The sequence below is a fragment of the Pelophylax lessonae genome (assembly GCF_965119305.1).
Source record: "Pelophylax lessonae genome assembly, chromosome: 11".
Classification (NCBI taxonomy): Eukaryota; Metazoa; Chordata; class Amphibia; order Anura; family Ranidae; genus Pelophylax; species Pelophylax lessonae.
In genome coordinates, this window is record NC_138778.1 from 175,174,062 (window position 1) to 175,195,459 (window position 21,398).

The 21,398-nt window shown below is 47.6% G+C and overlaps 1 protein-coding gene across 1 annotated transcript in view; it reads right to left on the reverse strand.

The window, feature by feature from the left end:
* The window catches only part of LSM12 (LSM12 homolog), a 45,241-nt gene extending 24,771 nt beyond the window's left edge, over positions 1 to 20,470 (reverse strand). Inside the window, exons 1-2 of the mRNA XM_082272972.1 lie at positions 20,259 to 20,470; positions 6,060 to 6,193 (exon numbers count right to left, since the gene is read on the reverse strand). Coding sequence (XP_082129098.1) covers positions 6,060 to 6,193; positions 20,259 to 20,415 — 291 coding nt within the window. The 5' untranslated portion in view covers positions 20,416 to 20,470. The remainder of the gene's footprint in view (positions 1 to 6,059; positions 6,194 to 20,258) is intronic.
* Positions 20,471 to 21,398: the final 928 nt, after the last annotated feature.

Sequence of the window (21,398 nt, forward strand, 5' to 3'; positions counted from 1 at the left end):
GCATGTTTGACCTACACCAACAAACTCAGCCATAGCAGGGAGTATTTTTGCGCTGATCACATCCCACCTCTTCATGTTCTCTTGTGGACCCCTTTGTTCTGCAGTATTCTTGCCTAGCCTGACCCTTCCACACTGCTCCTAGACTAGTAGCTTTGTAGACTGTCCATACCTCTGCACGGTCACTTTGATACCACCTGCTGTACTGCCCTAAAAGCTCATATGGAACCAGGTTCATATACAAGACAGACGTTCTAAAAATAAAAATTGGATTTTTGTACTTACCGTAAAATCCATTTCTCTTGAGTTAATCCACGTGGACACCACGCTCCATAAATCATAACTACTGGGTTATATTGCCTCCTCCAGGAGTAGGACTAAGCAGAACAAAAAACACCTAGCTAGACCCATGGGCTGTCCTCAAGCTTGCTATATAACCCCCTCTCTGCTCTAGGTAATCAGTTTAGTAGCAAGCAGTATCAGCACTCCATAGACGGGTGGGTGCAGTGTCTGTCGAACTCTGAGAAATGGATTTTTCGGTACGTACTAAAATCTCATTTTCTTTCGTTCAACAGACAGCGCTCCATAAATCATAACTACTGGGACGTCCAAAAGCAGTGCCAAAAGGAAAATGAGGGGTGGGGAAAATAACCCAAGGATAAACTTGAGTACCTTAACCAGGACACAGGAGCCCTGTCTGAAAATTAAAGTAAAGAAAAAGAAATAAAACCCTCAAGAGGTAACAGCCCCTCCTAAACAGCAGCATGCACAACTTTGCGGCCAAAAGAAGCATCCGCAGATGCCAAAGTATCTACCTACCTAGAATTTTGTGAAGGTATGCCCCGACCACCAAGTGGCTGCCTTGCAAACTTGCCATATTGATGCCTGACAGAAGGCCCAAGAAGCACTCAGCGTCCAATTAGAATGTGCCATGACAGGGAAAGGTGGAACCTGACCTTTAATGGAATAGGCCCGAGACACCATCTGTCTGATCCATCTGGAGATGTTAGCCGAAGAATGCGGTTATCCCTATCCTTAGTCCGTCCATAACCACAAAAAGAGAGTCTGACCTTCGAAAGGACTAAGTAGCTGCCAGATATGCCAGATATGTAAAGCAAATTCCTTGGGATGAGCCGGCTTGGGACACAAGGAAGAAAACAATGTCCTCATTCAAATGGAAGTCCAAGACAACTTTGGGCAGGAATGATGGACAGGGACGAAGAAAAACTATCGATATGGACCACCAAATAGGCAGTACGACAGGATAATGCTGCCAAGTCAGATACCCTGCGGGGCCGAGGTAATAGCCACCAAGAATGTCACCTGAGATAACGTAGGCAAGGGAACCTCCCAAATATTCTGGAGGTTTCTGGAGAACCGAAAACACTAAATTGAAATCCCATGGCGGCAAAAGAGACCGTACAGGAAGAGCCACATGTCGAACACCCTGAATGAAGGTGCGAACTGGAGTACATGGTTAGGGGTCGCTGAAAGAAGTTTACCAAGGCAGACACCAGGCCCTTGATGGTACTCAAAGCCAACTTCTAAACAATGCCTCATTGAAGAAAGGTTAAGATCGGCGCCACAGAAAAGGATTGAGGATGAGCGCTAATTGACTCACACCAAGAAATGCATGCTTTCCACGTATGATAGGGCATCTTGCTGGAGGACGACCATCGCCTTCACCATAGTAGGGATCACTAATCCAGACAAACCCCATACCTCAGTACCTGGCTTTCAAAAGCCAAGCCATTAAAACCAGTGACTAAAGCAGGATGGTAGATTAGCCTTTGGGACAACTGGTCTTCTCTGAGAGAAGGCCCCAAAGGGACGTTTACGGCCACCAGAATGATTGAAAGATTCTGGCTCTTTATTCCTCACAGGAACTGCGGAAGCAGCCTGAGCCGAGGATGATACTGGCCTTACCGTGGCCCTTGGACGCCTGTGCCATCCATTTGTCAGAAACCCATGATCACAAACTTCAATATCCTCCTGGGGAGCCGAACCTGCTAAAAGGAGCTGCATGTAGGCTTGTGCAAACAGAACTGTCTTGAAGGTGGATAGCACCAGGCTCAGAACCTGTATGCTACTAGGGAGAGGGAACTGACAGGAGCTGGTGAATCACGGCCTGTGGTTCCTGAAATTTGTACAGAGGAAGGACCACCCTGGTCAGAATTAAAACCAGACCTAGGTAATTCAATTCCCTGGACAGGGATAGGGGGGAACCTTAGGTATTTCAGACATTAACAACCTTTGCAGGAATAAAATCCTCACAAGGACACTCGGGACCTAAAAAAACCCAGGGGAAGAAAATAAATAAATAAACTTTACCTCCCTTTCTCGGTACCCCCCAAAAGAAACATTTTGTGGAACTGCTTGACGTTCACAAAAAAAGTCCACAGGGCCCAAAAACAGCAAAGATGTCCCCCCACCATCAGGGCAGACCATCATGCTGAAGGGGTCTTGTCTGCGGGTCTGGAGAAGCTAGCTTTAGACTTAGACCAAGGTTGCTTGGAACCTCCCGGGAAAGATTTGAAAGATCTATTTCACACATTTTCTATGGGCTGAGGAGGAGAGCCCCCATCTGCAACGAGGCTCCTTCTCTTCCTGGATTGTGGCAGGAAGGCTTGGTCTTAGGACCAGTTCTTAAGCCACAGCACGCATCTAATCACCACCGCTGAAACAGTTTGGAAAGCACAGGAGCTGTATCCAAAGCTGCATCAAATAAACTGCAGCTCATGGACCAACTGGTCTGCTAAATCAACACAAGGAATGGGGACCTGTTCACCCCCCAGGCCCTGGCCCAAACGCTTGGCCCATTCAGTTAGGGTCTGACACACCAGGGCTGAGGCAAAGACTGGCTTCAATGTCGAACCAGCCATAGCAAACATGCTGTATGCCACAGCCTTCGCTTTCCTGTCAGCCGGGTCCTTAAAGGATGGTGATTCTTCTACTCGGATCATGGTTGCTTCATTCAACCTTAAAACAGGAGGGTCCACCACCGGTGAACTAGTCCACTTTTTTTAAACGCGACTCCTCAAAAGGGTAACGTACAGCAAAATGCATGGGGACCACAAAAGGTAATTTTGGTTGTTCCCATTCTTTACAGAAAAACCTGTCAAAATAAGGCACTTAAGGAAACACCTTTGGGGTACTGCTGTGACCATGGAAGAATCCTCACTATCGGATGAATCTGGGGGTGTGATATCAAGTCCCCCTGGAAGGGCCGTGTCCAGGGTGGCATCAGGCTCAGAATCAGATGAAAGACTGAGCGGCGGAAGGCGGGGGACACTTCCTCCTGGGCCTTTGTCCACATGCCACTTCCACCCAGGACACTAAGGACTGCAGGATCGCCATCAGTACAACCATAGGAAGCTGGAGTTCTGAGGGACCTGCCACCTTCATGAGTGGGTCAGTTGGGGAGATGTGACCCTGAGGCTCCATAACGAAAAGACCTTGCAGTAACGATCTTTTGGCACCACTAAAGGATCCCCCTCAAGGCACCAATCGGGGGAGAGAGGGGGATAGATACATCTATATCAGGGACCCCCCAAGGACTCCCCCTACCTACCAGAGAAGCGCTGAGAATTCGAAACCCAGCTTCATCATTGGGACCATCCCGGGGGGGAGCTTCAGCATGCCCACAAGGCGTCATCTCCAGCGTCTCCCGGACTAAGGGAAAATGGCCCCCATGACATCGGGCTACACAAACATGGCCGCCAACCGGAGACCAGCAAGACTAAGGGAAAAATAGCCACCATAAGCTACAAACACTGAAGCATGCAGCCATGATCTTCTCTGCACCCTCCACAACGCTGCACCCTCTGCAAGGGACCATGGGAGGAGGGAACCTGCAGGCAAGTCCGATTGCCCCTGAAGGTTACCTGTGTCAACATCAAAAAACAGCCAAAAGGGGAGGGGGGTACTTAAACTTTCATGGTGCGGGTAACTCTCCAGACCGAATCCTCACCACCGAAGTAGGGGAGCTGTCGGCCAAGGGACTGCTGCAACTCAGACCCAAGCCCGGTCGTGTGTGACCATGCGAGACGTTTAACTCACGGGCCAGCCTCGGTCAGTGAGGCTATGTCACAGCCGACCTAGCGCGTAGCTGCAGTCTGCACGCGCTGGCTGGGCTGCGAGGGGACCACTGGATCTAGATTATCCAGTCCGTCGCCCAGCAGTTGACTGTAGATCTCCAAAAAAAAAAAAATGATGAAAGAAAAAAAAAAAAAAATTGCTAGGACCAGGGATCCCAGCTGGGAGCCTAGGTCCTTACTCCTGACTAGACAGATTAAAACTGATTACCTACAGCAGAGAGGGGGGTTATATACCAAGCTGGGGATGGCCCATGGGCATACCCAGGTGTTTATATTTCTGCCTTGTCCTACTCCTGGGAGGAGGCAATATAACCAAGTAATGATTTATGAAGTGCTGCGTCCATCGGTGAACGAAAGGGAAATTTCTAACAGTTGTAATAATTCTGTGCTGGGAATTGTAGTGAATGGAATTTGGTTACCGTCTTAAGTAAAAATCTAAAGTGATCTGTGTATTCAAAAGAATACCAGGTAACAAGACCAATCAGTAAGCCAGTAACACCATCTAGCAAACTTTGTCAAAGTGCTTTAAGCTGCCTCGTCACTAGCTGGCAGAAGGACCAAGCACATTTCATAAATAAATTGGAATAATAGGCTTTCCAGTGGGCAGTGTTAAGAGTGTTGCTGCTACCCGATAATTCTGGGTGTGTTGAATGGCGCATCCTATACTAGGGTTCCTCCTGTGGACCACTAAATCACACTGTAGTGAAGGTCGGTTTAGGAACCATAGTGGGGGACACACTATTTAATACATGCAGACTGTAGTGGCAGCCGTACATCTGCAAAAGAGCAAAAATGCAACACCTCCCCCTGACAGACAAGTGTACCTCCTTAAGGTGGGCTTGAGACTAACACCTGCTGAACAGCAACAGGGTCACTTTAAATCAAAGTGTTAACTCAATTACTTGAATCTGTGTTTAGTAATCCCCCAATAGGAATTCAAACAGCACATCACAGTGTCACTAAGAGTGCACTTCCTGAACACTGTGCCATAATTACTCTTCTCTGCTAGTCCAATAATTACATTCCAGGCTCATGTAAGCAGTAGGTGAGTGAAACGATCCATTTTCTTTAGTAAGCCTGTCAGCATGCTGCAGAGAAGGACCACGGCCCTCTGTAAGGAAGCAGTCATCACTCTGCAGTGCAGAGACCCAACATGACCCCTGCTGAGTCAAAGCCAAATTTCTCCACTTAGCAACAAGTCCCAAGATTTCCTGTTAGGCCAGCTATCATCAATCTGACTTAGCAAGGGGCGTCAAACTTGTGCAGAGGGGCTGCTTCTTGCATCCCTCTCTGCAGCATGCGGACATGCTTTTTTTTTCTACTTTGGCTGGTTTCTAAAACTAAGCTTTTAAAAAACTTTTGCATTGATGGATGTGGAATGTATTCAGTCATTTTAAACTAAAAGTTCCATTGGGCTCCAGAAGGTGGGTTTAGATAACTCTCCGGCATAGTAGGGAAAACTGAGCACATAGGATTGTCCCTGCACGCAGTTCAGCATTTTTTCAGATTGTGACTAGGGTAAAACCTTTAGTTTAATTGTGCTTTTAACAACTGCAATGACCCACCTTATGTTAGAAAATGCCAAGCTGTGGAGAACCATACTCTTATCAGTTGTCTCCAAACTGGGGACCGGGTGTGGCCCTTTGCTTGCCTTTTTATCTGGCTCTTGGAGAATTCCACTTACTGACATCAAATGGGGTACAATTCTCACTAATAATGGGGCACCATCCCTCAGGGTAAAACAATGATAAGGCACGTTCTACTCCCACTGGCCGTAGTCCGACCCCCCCCCCCCCCCCAAAGCCTAAACAGCAAGATTGCCCTTGGTCTAGAAAGCGTGGAAACCCCCCCCCCCCCCCCCCCCCAAAGCCTAAACAGCAAGCTTGCCCTTGTTTTAGAAAGCGTGGAGACCCCCCCCCCCCCACTCTAATTCTTATAACAGATACAACATGAAAATCCACCTACCTTGCCAATGTTGAGAGAGGCTAGAGGGGGAGGAGTCTGTGTGCGATCATTCAGCACTTCTACATCTGATACATACTGCAGGTTAAGCAGGAGGATGTCAGCGTGGTTGGGTTTTCCACTAGTTGAGGGACATTCTGTATATCAGGTGGTTAAGGAAAGAACTGCATACACAAGATGTAATCCTTCATTAACAAATTACTATTAACACCAAATACATTTTCGATACCTGTACCAACATGACAGCAATATAAAAAGATGCATCAGACAAAAATGGTGTACAAGAATGAACATCAGTCTCTGATGACCCTGGAGGATTGTTCAAGGGAGGCATTCAATCATCAACTTTGCCCTAAAAGGCTTCCGATTTTTTTTTTGGGGGGGGGGGGGGGGCGCGTTTTTAGCAGAGATAAATCAGGCACTGAAAACAAAAGCATGGAAGTGACTCAGGTCACACTAAACGTACTTCAGAGGAAAGATGACTACGTAGAATCACCCATTACTCCTCACATCACAATGATATAATCAGCAAAAACAGAAATCAACCTCCTACTACCGACACCGCTCTCCGACAAACCTCCACTCCAAGAGCAGGCTCTTTCAGAACTTCAAACTACATTTTTTAAAAAAAAAAAAAAAGGAGAAAAGGTCTACCCTAGACAAAGACAAAGCCAAAAGCAGCTGTACCCAATGTCAGCCACGTTCCTTTTCTCAAAATCATAAACCCCTCTGGCTGCTATGGGTACAGGCTCTACTCTTGCTCCAGCTCATACATGGCAGTCTTCTTTACTATGGGCTGCAAAAAACAAAGCTAGTACCCGTGTATCAACTATCTATTGGAAAATTGTTCAAACCAGGGGAAAAAAAAAAAATAAAGGTTTAGGTATCATTTACAATAAACATATCCCACATCTCCAATTATACAATTTTAGGTTTAGTTTTATATACACTATTACCAAAAGTTTTGGGAAGCCTGCCTTTACACAGGAATTCTATGGACACCCCAGTCTTAGTCTACCTGAAAAAAAAAAAATACACCCTCGAAGAGGATAAGGTCCTCCAAAAACAGCAGTCTGCAAAACCTTGCGGCCAAAAGCGGCATCCGTAGATGCCAACAACAACGACCAGGTGGTCGCCTTGCAAATCTGCACTAAGCGCCTGAGTAGAGTGCTCCCTGACAGGGAAAGGAGGAAACGGACCGTTGATGGAATAGGCCTGAATCACCGTCTCTCAGACACATCTGGAAATGGTCGCAGGGGAAGCGGACAACCCTTTCCGATGCCCATGAGTGAGCACAAATAAGTAGCGAGCCTGACTTCCTGAAAGACTCCCTAGCTGCCAGGTACACCCTAATTGCCCGGACCACATCCAAGCATGCAAGGCAATTTTCTTTGGATGTTTAGGCCTGGGACACAGGGAAGCAACACAATGTCTTCATTTAAATGAAAATCAGAGACAACCTTTGGGAGGAAAGACAGACAGGGGCAAAGTATCACCTTCTCTGAACCACCAAGTAAGGTGAACGGCAGGCGGTTTCAACCCCCTGCATGCAGAGATAATATCCACCAAAAAGCGCCACCTTCTGAGACTGTAAGCAAGGGAACCTCCCAAAGATTCTCAAAGGGAGGCTTCTGGAGGATCGAAAAGCACCAAATTGAGGTCCCAAGGCGGCAACAGAGACAGCACAGGAGGAACCAAATGTCGGACAGCTTGAAGAAAGGTACGCACCAGGGAGTGTGGCCAAGGTTCATTGGAAGAAGAAAGCCAAAGCCGACACCTGGCCCTTGATGGTACTCAGGCCAATTTCTGTTCAAGGAACAGCTGAAGGAAGGTCAAGAGCGAGGATGAACCTCAAGAGACGCACACCATGCAATACAAGTCTTCCACGTACAATAATACATCTTCTTTAAAAGTAGATTTCCTAGCTTTTAACAAGGTAGGAATCACTGACTCCGATAAACCTCTCCTAAACCTCTCCTTCAGCACCTGGCATTCAACAGCCAAGCCATCAAAGCCAGCAACTAAAGCAGGATGGAAGATCGGTCCTTGGGACAGCAGATCCTCCCTGAGAGGAAGCTTCCAAGGAACGTCAGGGACTAGCCGCACCAGACCGGCGTACCAAGCCCGGCGAGGCCAGTCCGGAGACACCAAGATGACCGGAATCTCTACTTCCTCGATCCTGCATAGAAGTCTTGGCAGAAGCTTGAGAAGGAAGACATCAATCCGACGATACTGACCCCACGGGGCCACCAGTGCGTCTGCGGCATCCGCCAGAGGATCACGTGACCAAGCCACGAACCTCTGCACCCTTCGGTTGAGCCGAGACGCCAAGAGAGCCACCTTGGGGATGCCCCATCAGAGACACAGCTGATGAAACCTCTGGATGAAGGGACCACTCCCCTCGGTCCAACACCTGCCGACTGAGGTTACCCGCCTGCCAGTTTTCCACCCCAGGAATGTGTACGGCTGGAACAAACTGTTCTGTCCACCTTAGAATGCTGGCTACCTCCAGAGCCACCAGGACACTTCTTGTGCCCTCCTGGTGAGTGACATAAGCCATGGCCATTGCATTGTCGATTGAATGCGCACTGGACAACCCTGAAGACAACCCATACAATGGTTCAGACAGTCTGATCACTCGGAGTTCCAAGACATTGATTGGTAGTCTGGACCCCTCCAGTGTCCAGATCCCCTGAGCAGAATGTTTGCCAAGGACGCCTCCCCATCCAGACAGGCTGGCATCCATGTTGACCACTGTCCAATACAAGGGGAGGATTTTCCCCAGACAAAGCGCTGGAGAACGAAGCCACCACATCAGGGACTCCTACATTCCCAGACTCAGCCGGATCCGATTGTCCGGGGACTGCGGAGTCTTGTCCAATTTGGCTAAAATCTCCCTTTGCATGGACTTCATATGGAACTGTGCAAACGGAACTGCTTCAAAAAGGTAGACATCAGGCCCAGCAACTGCATGCAAGTCCGGAGGGATGACCATCTGCTGGACAGCAGGAGACAAATTGCAGCCTGCAATTTCTGGAGTTTGTCCAGAGGAAGGAGCACTCAGGCTAATGCAGAGTCAGAACCAAAATATAGTCCAGCTTTGTGGATGGAACCAGATTTCTAAAAATTCAGAATCCACCTGAACTCCCGCAGAGTTCGTATGGTGATCCCCAGGTTTTCCATCAGAGCTGTAGGAGACACTGCTCGCAGGTGGTCATCCAAGTAGCCCAGTACAGCGATCCCCATTGGCGTAACAAAGCTAGCACCGGTGCTAACACTTTTGTGAAGACCTCATGAGCACAGGCAAGATCAAAGGGTAACACCACAACCTGATAATGCTCCTCTCCCATGGCAAAGCAGAGGAAGCGCTGGTGACCGGCATATATCAGAATGTGAAGGCAAGCATCCTTGATGTCAATAGAGGCAAGAAAATCCCCCTGAAGCAGGGATGTCACCACCGTGTGAATAGACTCCATTCTGAACTTCTGCACCCACACAAAGCATTGCAGCACCTTGAGGTCCAAGATTGGAGGCACCTTGCCTTCCTTTGTCGGAAATCTAAACAGATTTGAGTACAAACCCTGAAAACATTCCGAAGTAAGAAACTGGACAATCACCCATTGAAGTAAAAGGTCTTGTACCGCCCCAAATAGACCCTGTAAGCCCAAGTTGGAAGGAAAGAACCCTGCCAGGGGACAAGAGCGAAACTCGACCCTGTAGCCGGACCCGATACAGGTGAGGGCGCACCTTCATGCTGAAGGAGCCCGCTCTCAGCGTGGCAGACCAGGTTCATTTGGATCCTCCAGGGGGAAGCCATAAAAGGCTTTGAGCCCTTGTCAGTCGACCCTGAGGGACGCAAACACTTCCTATGAGCCTTGTTCTTAGTAGCCTGCGGAAGAAAGGTACTCTTCCTCCATTAAACCTGTATCTCTTAGGGTCCCCAAGGTAACACTTTGGTAGTCCCCACTCAACACCCAACAATTTTGTCAAAAAAGGGGGGGGGGGGGGAAGAAACACCTTTGCTGCTCTGAATGGCTTGTGAAATGCAAAAGGGAAACTGCGTCCCCCATCTTCAAAGTTTCACGCACAGATATAATCAGTGCATCCACCAGCCCCTTTTCATATGCGGTTGCAGATGTGGAGGAATCATCCTCACTATCAGAGGATTCCGGGCGCATGGTTGTAGACCCAGCAGGGTGACCGACATCCGCTGCGGCCAGATCAAAATCTGATGAGACCGATGACGCAGGGAAAGGCGGGGGGGGGGGCGCTTTTTGCTAGCCTGTCGCCTGAAAGCCACCTCCACCAAGGACACCAGGACCGCCGTCAATGCATGGCTGGATGGTTGGGACCCATAGGGACCCACAGCCTAAGAGGGGATCAGGTGGGGAAATGTGCTCCAAAGACTCCATTGAGTTACCAGGGGGACCCCACAAAAGGTGTAAAAACCCAAACCTTAAGCCAGCCATAGAATCCCAGCTGGTTCAGCAGAGACTGGCTGAGATTCAAACCATTTATGGGCAGGCTGAACGTACCCCAAGTTGATAGGGTGCAGCCAGCCTGTTGATTTTTACATGCGAATATTGCTAGCAGCTATTGTAGGCGCTAGCAGTAATTACTGTGTTCTCCCAGCAAAGAAAGCTCCCTACAAACCACCCCCCCCTCCCCCGCGAGAACAAAACGGGGTTTACTGAACCTGAAGTGTGCAAACTCAGGCTCATTTCTGCATGAAAACCAATCCGCTTCCAGTTTTTTTTTTTTGTCAAAAAGCTTAATTGAACAAGCTGAGGTTAGAAGCTGATTGGTTTCTATGCAGAAGTGAACCTGATTTTGCATTCTCCAGCTCCAATAAAACCAATGGCTCCGCAGGAGGGATTCCACCATCTCTGTTGATGGGAAATCTAGAGATTTTCTTTCCTGCAAAGTAAAAATCGCTCCATCTATGGACAGGTTTGATTGAAGGAGAGCTCCTTTTAGCAAATACATATGATCAAGCCAGGTTGGAACAAAGGGAATTACTGCACTGACTCCCTCCTTAAAATGACCCCAGCACACATCCCCAGAGTCGGTGTGACAATTTCCAATGCTAGGGTAATATTTTCTGCTAGTTACTGGAAAAAGTGTAAGGTCACATGGGAAGATTGCGGCGGCAGGGGTGGGACATCAGTGAAGGAAGATCACTACTGAACTAGAAGACAGCACAAGGAACACATCACATTGAAGTAATGTCCCTGGTATTTTTGTTTTTTTTGGTAATGGTAGGTTTTGTGGAAGTGAAGTTGCAATAACCCTAAAATGTGAACTCTGAAACGTCAATTTCTATATAACCACATTCTTACAATAAAAATAGTATGTTTTAGTCATCCGTCTGAAGCTCCAAGCTTAACCATATAGAAGAAAAGCGATACTCTGCACAGCAATGAGATGAGCAGTCAGCCATAAATGCTGCCATGAGCTGAAAAAACCTGGAATGAATGGTTACAAAAGAGTGAGCCATAGGGTCCTTTCACATGGCCCGCATCCGCCGAATGAGTCCGTTCTGCTCAGCGGGGGATCGATCTGCACATCGCCGATGAGCAGGGGGATGACAGCTCCGTCTCCACTCTGTGTGCGGAGACTGAGGCTGTCAGACCCCCTCTGTCCTCTATGGGGAGATTGGATGAGAACGGACCGCCTGTGTTCTCATCTGATCCCATCCGCTGGACGGATGGAAAATAGGGTTTCCACCCATCCGGATTTCGCGGATTGCAGTGGATGTCAGCGGAGATGTCTCCGCTGACATCCGCTGCCTCATAGGGATGCATGGAGCATCTGATCAGGGCCGTCTGAAAAAACTGACAGGCGGATCTGATCGGATCGTTCGTCTGAAAGGACTCATACTGAATGGTAAATTCGAATGACATGTCCCAGAAGATTGCAGGGGGAGAGGAGAACTTCTGTTCAGGGCACCGTGGCCGTCTGAGCGGAAGTGGGACCGGGTACCTGTCAAAACTAGGTACCCGCTCCCCCCCCCCCCCAAATGTGGCATGTCAGGGGGTTATTACTACCTAAAACGGAAGTTCCACTTTTGGGTGGAACTCCGCTTTAATAAAAATGTATTCATTTTGCTCTGAGTGGAGGATTTTAGACTTAGCTCAAGCAATCCCTTTAAGTGCCTGTGCTGAGATTTCCCCTCACTTCCTCTCCTAGTGACAGATTTCACCAGAAATGGTGGCAAGGGAGAAATTCAGACCGAGATAAGTGATGGAGAAAAAAAAAAAAATAATAAAAAGTTTCCTCCTTCACATCACTGCCACCACAGAGATTTCCAGCTTCCACATGGACCTAACCGGTATGGAACATATACTAGCATTGGTCCAAGCTGTAAAAATGGCTGTACCTAATATTCAGCTTTAAAGGATAAGTTCACCTTTGGGAACATGTTACACCACACCCCTTTTACTGGCCTGCCAGGCTGCACACTCAGTTAAGGGTCTGGTATGGATTTTTTTTTTTGGGGGGGGGGGCTCCGTCCTGTCACAGGCCAAGTGATATCAAACGCACTTTACCTGTGAGAAGAGATACCGAAAGCATCAGCTCTGCACGCTTCCTCCAGCGCCACTCCTCACACTCTGCCAGCAGTAAGTCACATGTGCTAGGGGTGCAACTTGCCCCCAGCACATAATTGTATACATCCCAGCATGTGCAGTGTTTCTGACTCCTACCACCATGACTACTTCAAATCAGTGGTCATGGTAGCTAGATTGTTCCTTTAACATCTCTCAGAAGAAATAAAAGAAGTGCACACGGGTCATATGCCAGGCAACAGCAATTCATTAAAAACCGGCCGCCATTGGGCCGATTCCTATGGCTGCCAGTCTGACAGAAGCCGGCCATTCGGCATGCACAAAAAAAGAAAAAAATGGCTCTTAACTTTTAGCTAGCTTGTAGATTTCAAGCACATTTGTCAAGCCCTGGTTTTAGTGTGGGATTCCCCCAAAATCCATTCCAGACCCAAAGGGCCTGGAATGGATGGTGGGACCCCCCCCCCCCGAAAACTCTTTTTCACACATTGTATTGCAGGCAACGTTTTTTTTTTTTTTTACTTTCAGGCTCAGCTGACAGCTGAGGACTCATCAGTTGAGGGAAATGGCGGACGGCTTCCTGGCCTCACCTTAACCAGCTAATCACGCTAGCGGCCTCCGCATCAAAAGGAATTAAATAAACTTTGCTAAACGCTGGTTACCAGCTTTAAAAAGTAAACCCTCCTCTGACACTTTTACCTATAGGTAAGCCTTAATATAGGCTTACCTATAGGTACTGTAAATATCTCCTAAACATGTACCGTTTAGGAGATATTTACCTTACATGCAGCCAGTGACATCACTGGGGCATGCGCTCTGAAGGAACGGCCGCTGGTGCCGTTTCTTCAGAGCCCCGTGCCGTGACCGTCGGCTCGCGTGCGCGGGAGTGACGTCACTGCGGCTTCGGCCAATCAGATGGCCGGATGCCGCGATTCCGGAAGACGGGCGACTGGACATGTCGCCCGTCATACAGGTGAGGGGGCGGCACGGCGGGGGCACGTTCTTAGGTAATGGAATGCACCGGCCCTGGGTTTATTTTACAGCTTCTAAACACTTAGGTCACTAAACGGTTAGTCTATGTATGCATGGACATAAAACATGGAGAGGCGTTCAAAAAAAAAAAAAAGAAAAAAACGCCTGACACTGCTAAAAGCAACAGTAAAAACGCCCTGTAACTCAACCAAGAAATACAGTCTGTATGTGGAGATATATACACCTTATCCCCCACTACAACCATCCCTACACACTGAATGCAGTAGTTACAAACCAGGGGGAAGGCAGTATCAGAATGATCATCTTCAGGCACATGACTGCTGTAGTTTGTCTATCTCTACCATCAGCCAAGTAAGAGAAGCACATCATGGGGGGGGGGGGGTCACAATATCCAGCAGCGCCAAAAGCCTTTCCAACCTGCACTTATTACAAATACGGCTGTTGAGATATCAGTATGAAAAGGATTATCCCCATGCCCGATTACCTATCCATAAGGCTTCTGATCAATTCTGTATTAATGTTCAGATCGAGAGTGAGCAGATCCATACAGAACTAACCCATTAAACCAGTCCAAGAGCAAAGATAACATAGTTAAGGGATGAGTTCACATTTTTTGTGCATTTTTTTATTTTTTGGAGCCTGTAAAGCATTGCACCAGAAATCAACAGATCACCGGTGCCATGCAAGTCTCCGGCAGATCTGTCAATATCTGTGCCTGTACATCCCATATGGGCAAGCAGATACCATCTGACAGGATCATTTATCTACCACGGCACTCTATTGCTGTGGTAGGCATCCGGCAGTTGCTGTAGAATTGGAACAGGCTACATGTTCCACCCTACAAAAAAGGTGAACATATCCTTTAAAGCTGAATTTTAGCTTACGCTTATCGTGATTTTTTTCACCTGGTGATGTATGCCTGGTGCTTACTGATGTGTGGGGGGGGTGACTGAGTGACAGAAGGACAGATCGGATGTGTCAGTGTCAGTCCCTGTCACTTAGGAGATCCGCCCGCTCTGTTTACACAGGCGGGCGGATCTCCTCACTCGATTCCCCGGCGATCGGGGCAGAGCAGCAGCGATCGCCGCCGCTCCTCCCCTGGCCCGACTCCCGCTGTGAATGAAAACAGCGGGAGCGCGCCTCCAGCGGCGCGCGAGCGCCGCCTACAGGGGGAGGAGTCCAGCGACGTAGGTCTATGTCGCTGGACGGGAACGAGACACTTTGCCGCAGTACGCTCAATGTGAGCGGTGGGCAAGTGGTTAAAGGATAAGTTAACCTTTGGGAACATGTTCCATCTGTTTTTAGGTCGTAACATGTTCCCAATGCTGCAGTGCGATGATCCCCCCCCCCCCACCTCCATGTGAGAGCAGTACAGGGAGAAGTTCCCTGTACTAGCTGTCACTTTAAAATCAGCGTGGTCATGTGTGGCTCCACGACCACATCGCTCACACAGCTGTGTGTATGAATGGACTACAAGTCCCCACATCCTTGCGGCTGACGGCTTGTAGTTCACAATGAACTACCAAGGCGGTGTGGAGCACCAAGGTAGTCCATGGACTCTCCCCGTCAGATTGCACCTGCCTGTACGCGATGTGTACGGGCCACGGATACATTGATAGATCACCAGTGATCTGCTAATCGTTGGTGCAATGCTTTACAGGCTTCAAAAAATAAAAATGCACCTCTCCTTACCTGCAAAAAAAACGGAAACGTATATCCTTTAAAACTGAAATTTATGAATGGCCTGTGGGATCCTTGTAGAAGATGGAAATCATTGCTGTATGCACCACTACCTACAGTGATCCCTGGGGTCTTGTGCCAAGCAATTGCCTTCCTGCATCGGAAACATATGCAGGAAGGCACACAGACCAGTCAGAGCTCATTTTGCATTTTTATCAACGAACGCAGAGGGATCTCTGACTGGATGAAATAGAGAGGTGAAGAAAATTCTTAACTGTTGTTCCATGTACCAAGCAATGAGTCAGAAGTAACAAATAATTGTAAATGTTATTGTTGAAATTGTTAACTTAAAATTCCAATAAAAATTACTAAAAAAAAAAAAAAAAAAAAAAAAAAAGAAATAGAGAGGTGAAGTCATCTCCACCTCAACCAATCATTGAGAATTTGCAAAATGTTCTCTGAATGGTGCCTGTGCCATACAGACAACCTCCTGTGTTAAACCAGAAGGGCAGCCACTCAGGGCAGGACCCAGGAAGCTCATGGAGAACACTGGAGCAGCAGTGCATACTACAGAGATTTCTAGCTTCCACCAGGCTCCTATGTGTATGGCACCATACACACTTTCGTTGCTCCAAGCTGGACCAACATAACTATGCAAAAAGCACCATAGATAAACTTCAGCTTTAAGTATGGGTCTGCCACACCTGGGGAGTAGCCAGATATGGCACTACTACAAATGCCTAAACACAGCCTATCAAATGCCTAAACACAGCCTATCAAATGCCTAAACACAGCCTATCAAATGCCTAAAGCTTTTGCTTTATCCAAATAATTGTAGACGACATCTTCTAATCTACATGACATTCAACATAGGAAAATACCTTGCCAACTCACAAGTTACAAGGAACGCAAAAGCAATTTGGGTGTTACCACAATGCAACAATACAAAATAAAAAATAAATAAATAAAAAGCAAATATTCCCCATTCTTCTGGGGGTAGGCATACACGAGCAACAGCAATTCTCTATCCATTTGTATCAAATTCAGTAACCAGTCAGTAACAAATTGGGAGTCATAAGAAGCCAGTCATTGAACATCCACTAAAAATACAATCGGCTCAAAAGGAGACAAGCTTCAGTTTCTATGTATCTGGCTCTAGCACAGCCCCATCTATTTCTGCTCTCCAAGCATTTCCAGCTCAGCAGGACTTCTTTCCCATGATTTTCCAAGAGAAGAGATAAAAGGCTGCAGGCAGGATAACGCCGGTACGTGTTGTCACCGTCTCACCCCTTTACACCTGGCCTTGACCTGTCCGTGGTGCTCGGATATCAGCCTGGCCAGATCACCACTTCAAAAGCTGATAGAATTGGAAGATGTCCACAGACTTCCGATAATCATTGCCTAATCTGTTCAATATTCATTTGATGTAAAAATTAGGTGTTTAGTCTGCCAACCTGGGTTACCACCCCCCGGCCAAACAAATCATCTCCTGGGAAGTTTTGTAAGTGCACCTCTGAGAAAATCTAAGGCTACGTTCACATGTGGGCGCAGCAGATCACCAGCAGAATCACTGCGATTCTGCCCGCGATCCGCAAATCATTGCAAATCGCGGGACGCCTGTGGAATGCCCGGTGTTTTGCAATGGCACCCCAAAGCTGTGCGATGTTGTCGCGATTTCCGCCTGCCGAATTGCGGTAACATCGTGCAAACAGAATCGCGGGACGGATGACGCCCAAGAAAGGTACAAGAGCTTCTTTTGTGCATCATGCATCCTGCAATTCTATTTGAGCGATGTTACCACGATTCGGCAGTCGGAAATCGCGGCAACATCGCACAGCGTTTGGGGTGCCATTGCAAAACACCGGGCATCGCACAGGCGTCCCGCGATTTGCAGCGATTCTGCCCGTGATCTGCTATGCCCACATGTGAACGTAGCCTTAGTCTGCATGTTCAGCCAGTGTAACAGTTCATACATAGTCCCATAGTCCCAATAGTCCCATAGAACAAACCTTCCATTGTCTGCTGAAAGGTGGCGTTTTGGTCTACAGCAGTGATGGCGAACCTTGGCACCCCAGATGTTTTTGTAACTACAATTCCCATGATTCTTATGCACTCTGCAGTGTAGTTACGCATCATGGGAAAAGTAGTTCCAGAACATTTGGGGTGCCAAGGTGCTGGTCTACAGGATTATTCTAAACGGACGACCGTAGAGCTCCTATAAAGCACTAAGGGCTACAATCACCCAACACAAAAAAGCAATGCTAGTTCCAAGTGAAGCACCATCACCCCATCCATCAGCAGCAATAAGCACTCTGGGTAAGGTGCCATCGCCCCACCATCACACCAGAAACCATGACCAGACCAGACACCATAAAGCCACCACCAAAAAGCCATCACAGCTCCAACAAACCATCACCAGAAGCCATTATAATCTTAGGTCAGGCAACATGTAAAAAACAGAGCCACTCAAAACGCATCCCATCAGATCTCCTCCCACAGTTGGTGCCAGCCCCGCCAAGAACAAGTATCACTCCATGAAACAATCACGATAACAAAAGCACATCTGCTGGTATACCAACAGAGACTACAGACCACACATTTTGGGCCCCCCCAACTGACATTTCACCCCGCTTGGGCTTAGTCGTTGAGCGTCCCTAGATCAGGCAACATCACCCAACAAGCCAAGCATTCAATAATTTACTGCAAAGCCATCATGTCATACAGGTCAATACACCTGGAATGTTGAACCATGAGATTTTATAGTTTTGAAATAAATTGTTGAAAGTGAAAACCTATTCTTTGGAGTGCTGGTGACTTTCTCCTTAAGACCCTGATTTTGCACAGTGCCATCTGTTATGGTCACTAAGGACCACACAGCTCCAAATAATGTATAGGGATGTATAGGAATGCTTAGGGGTGCATGTGTGCAAGAATCTGTAGAGCTGTATAGGGGTGCATGTGTCTGCTAGGATCTGTATATAGGGGAGAATGTCTGATAGGATTTGTATAAAGGGATGTATAGGGGTGTATGTCAGCTAGGAACAGTGTATAGGGATATAGGAGGTAAATGTGTCTGATAGGATCCCTGTCTAGGAGGTGTATGTGCATGCTAGGATCCCTGTACAGGAGTGTGCCTGCTAGGATCCGTGTATAGGCATACTAGGATATGTTTATAGGGGTGTATGGGTCTGCTAGAATCAGCATATAGGAATGTATAGAAGTGTATGTGTGCTAGCATCGGTGTATAGGGTTGTATAGGAGTGCATGTGTCTGCTAGGATCTGTATATAAGGATGTATAGGCGTGTATGCTATGATCCCTGTATAGGTGTGTATGTATCTGTGCAATTGGGGCTTAGCGGAGTACATGTATCTGCTAGGATCTATATATAGGGATGTATAGGAATGTTTAGGGGGTGCATGTGCCTGATAGAATCTGTAGAGCTGTATAGGGGGTGCATGTGTGCTAGGATCTGTATATAGGGGAGAATGTCTGATAGGATTTGTATATAGGGATGTAAACGTGTGTATGTCTGCTAGAACTGTATACAGAGATGTATAGGAGTAGAGGTGTCTGCTAGGATCTGTATATAGGGATGTTTAGGGGTGTATGTGTCTGCTAGGATCTGTGTGTAGGGGTGTATGGGCATGCACTGATCTGTGTATAGTGGTGTATATATCTGCTAGGATCTGTGTATAGGGATGTATTGAAGTAGATGTGTCTGCTAGGATGTGTGTATAAGGATGTATAGGAGTAGAGGTGTGTATGTCTGCTAAAACTGTATACAGGGATGTTTAGGGGTGTATGTCTGCTAGAACTGTATATATTGATGTTTAGTGGTGTATGTGTCTGCTAGGATCTGTCTATAGGGTGTATGTGTCTGCTAGGATCTGTCTATAGGGTGTATGTGTCTGCTAGGATCTGTATAGAGGGGTGCATAGGTGTGTATGTGTCTGCTAGGATGTGTGTATAGGGATGTATAGGGTGTATGTGTCTGATAGGATCTGTGTATAGGGATGTATAGAAGTAGATGTGTCTGCTATGATCTAAGTATAGGAGTAGATGTGTCTGCTAGGATCTGTGTATAGAGATGTATAGAGGTGTATGTGTCTGATAGGATCTGTGTATAGGGATGTATAGAAGTAGATGTGTGTGCTAGGATCTGTGTATAGAGGTGTATATGTCTGCTAGGATCTGTGTATAGGGATGTATAGGGGTGTATGTGTCTGCTAGGATCTGTGTATAGGGATGTATAGAAGTAGATGTGTCAGCTATGATCTGGGTATAGGAGTAGATGTGTCTGATAGGATCTGTATATAGGGATGTAGAGAGGTGTATATATCTGCTGGGTGTGTGTATAGAGATGTATAGAAGTAGAGGTGTCTGATAGGATTTGTATATAGGGATGTATAGAGGTGCATATGTCTGCTAGGATATGTATATAGGAGTAGATGTATGCTAGGCTGAGTGTATAGGGATGTATTGAAGTAGATGTGTCTGCTATGATCTGTATATAGGGATGTATAGGAGTAGAGGTGTCTGCTGGGATCTGTGTATAGGGATGTATGTGTGTGCTAGGATGTGTATAGAGATGTATAGAAGTAGAGGTGTCTGCTAGGATCTGTATATAGGAGTAGATGTATGCTAGGCTGGGTGTATAGGGATGTATTGAAGTAGATGTGTGTGCTAGGATCTGTATATAGGAGTAGATGTGTGTGCTAGGCTGAGTGTATAGAAGTAGATGTGTGCTAGGCTGAGTGTAGCATCCGATCCCCTCCTCTAGCCAGTCGCCATAGTGTCCCCTCCCCATAGAGGTCCCGGATGAATGTCCCAGCCGTGCCCGGTCCGCACACAGAGCCTCCCTGCCAGGCCCCCGGCACACCTAACCCCCCATGCCCAACCAGCAGCCCCAGGCCTCGCCTCCAGCCACCCCCTCTCCCCTTCCCTCTCACTCCATAGAAGGATACTAAGCGCCAGCATCTTGCTCTGGTAGTCGAAGGCCACCACCTCTCCTTGTAGCCGAGTTTCCTGGCAGGTCCGGCATGAGACCTGGGAACCGACACTGAAATATTCCCCCGGAGCCGCCATCTTCCATCCGGCCTGCGTGACGTGCTGCTCGAACATCCCCCGACCTCAGCGCGCAACCTTAGATGCCAGCGTCGGCGCGTGGGCTGCCGGGAATTTACCTTTTTTCACCAGCGGCCGCCCTTCTCGCGAGACTTCGCGGCCGCCCTTTTGAAAACGGGCGCCCGCTAGCGTCAATGGACGGGGCGGCCTCCATCTTGACGTGCGACGTGCCACATAGAAAGAATACCTTCCGTGCTGGAGCTTTGCGCCGCCATTTTGAAAAAGGGATGCGCTTCAGGAAACTTTATTGATAATGAAAGAGTCAGTACAAACATGCGATATGAAATGGAGTTTGTAGCCTTTCTTTTGTCTTTGAGGGAAGCAGAGTGTTGCTATATCGTGTTTCCAAACAAACATTAAAAGATATTTGAGGAAAATGTGTTTCCTAAATTGTCACTTCATTTAAAACAAAAAGCTGTAAAAGAAAACGCTGGCCTCACAGGCATATTGGTGGTGTACAATGTAAAAAGCTGGCTTTTCTGTTTCTGAGACATTCTTTGGGTGCTCTGTATAACCGTCCATAGCATAGTTGCCATATTTAAAAAAAATTTCAAGGGACACTTTGCAGCACAGCTATCAATTACTTACCACACCCACTTCCCTGAAACTCCGCCCACTCTGCATAATTAATCTCCACCTACTTATTAGATTATAGAGTCTACTCAATAAAGAGAGAATTACAGGGAATTAACCACTTTACGTCGGCTCACTGTGCTGCTACTGCGGCAGAGTGGCTCGTTATCGTCTGGCGACCTAGACCTACGTCACCAGACATTCCCCTCTCTCAGCGGCGCGCGCGCGCCGCAGGAGGCTCGCTCCCACTGTATTCAGTTACAGCGGGAGTCGGGCCAGGGGAGGAGCGGCGGTGATCACCGCTGCTCTTCCCCGATCGTTGGGGATCTAGTTTGTAAACAAAGCGGGCGGATCTCCTAAGTGACAGGCAGGGTCAGATTGCAGGATTCAGTCAGTCACCTCCCCCC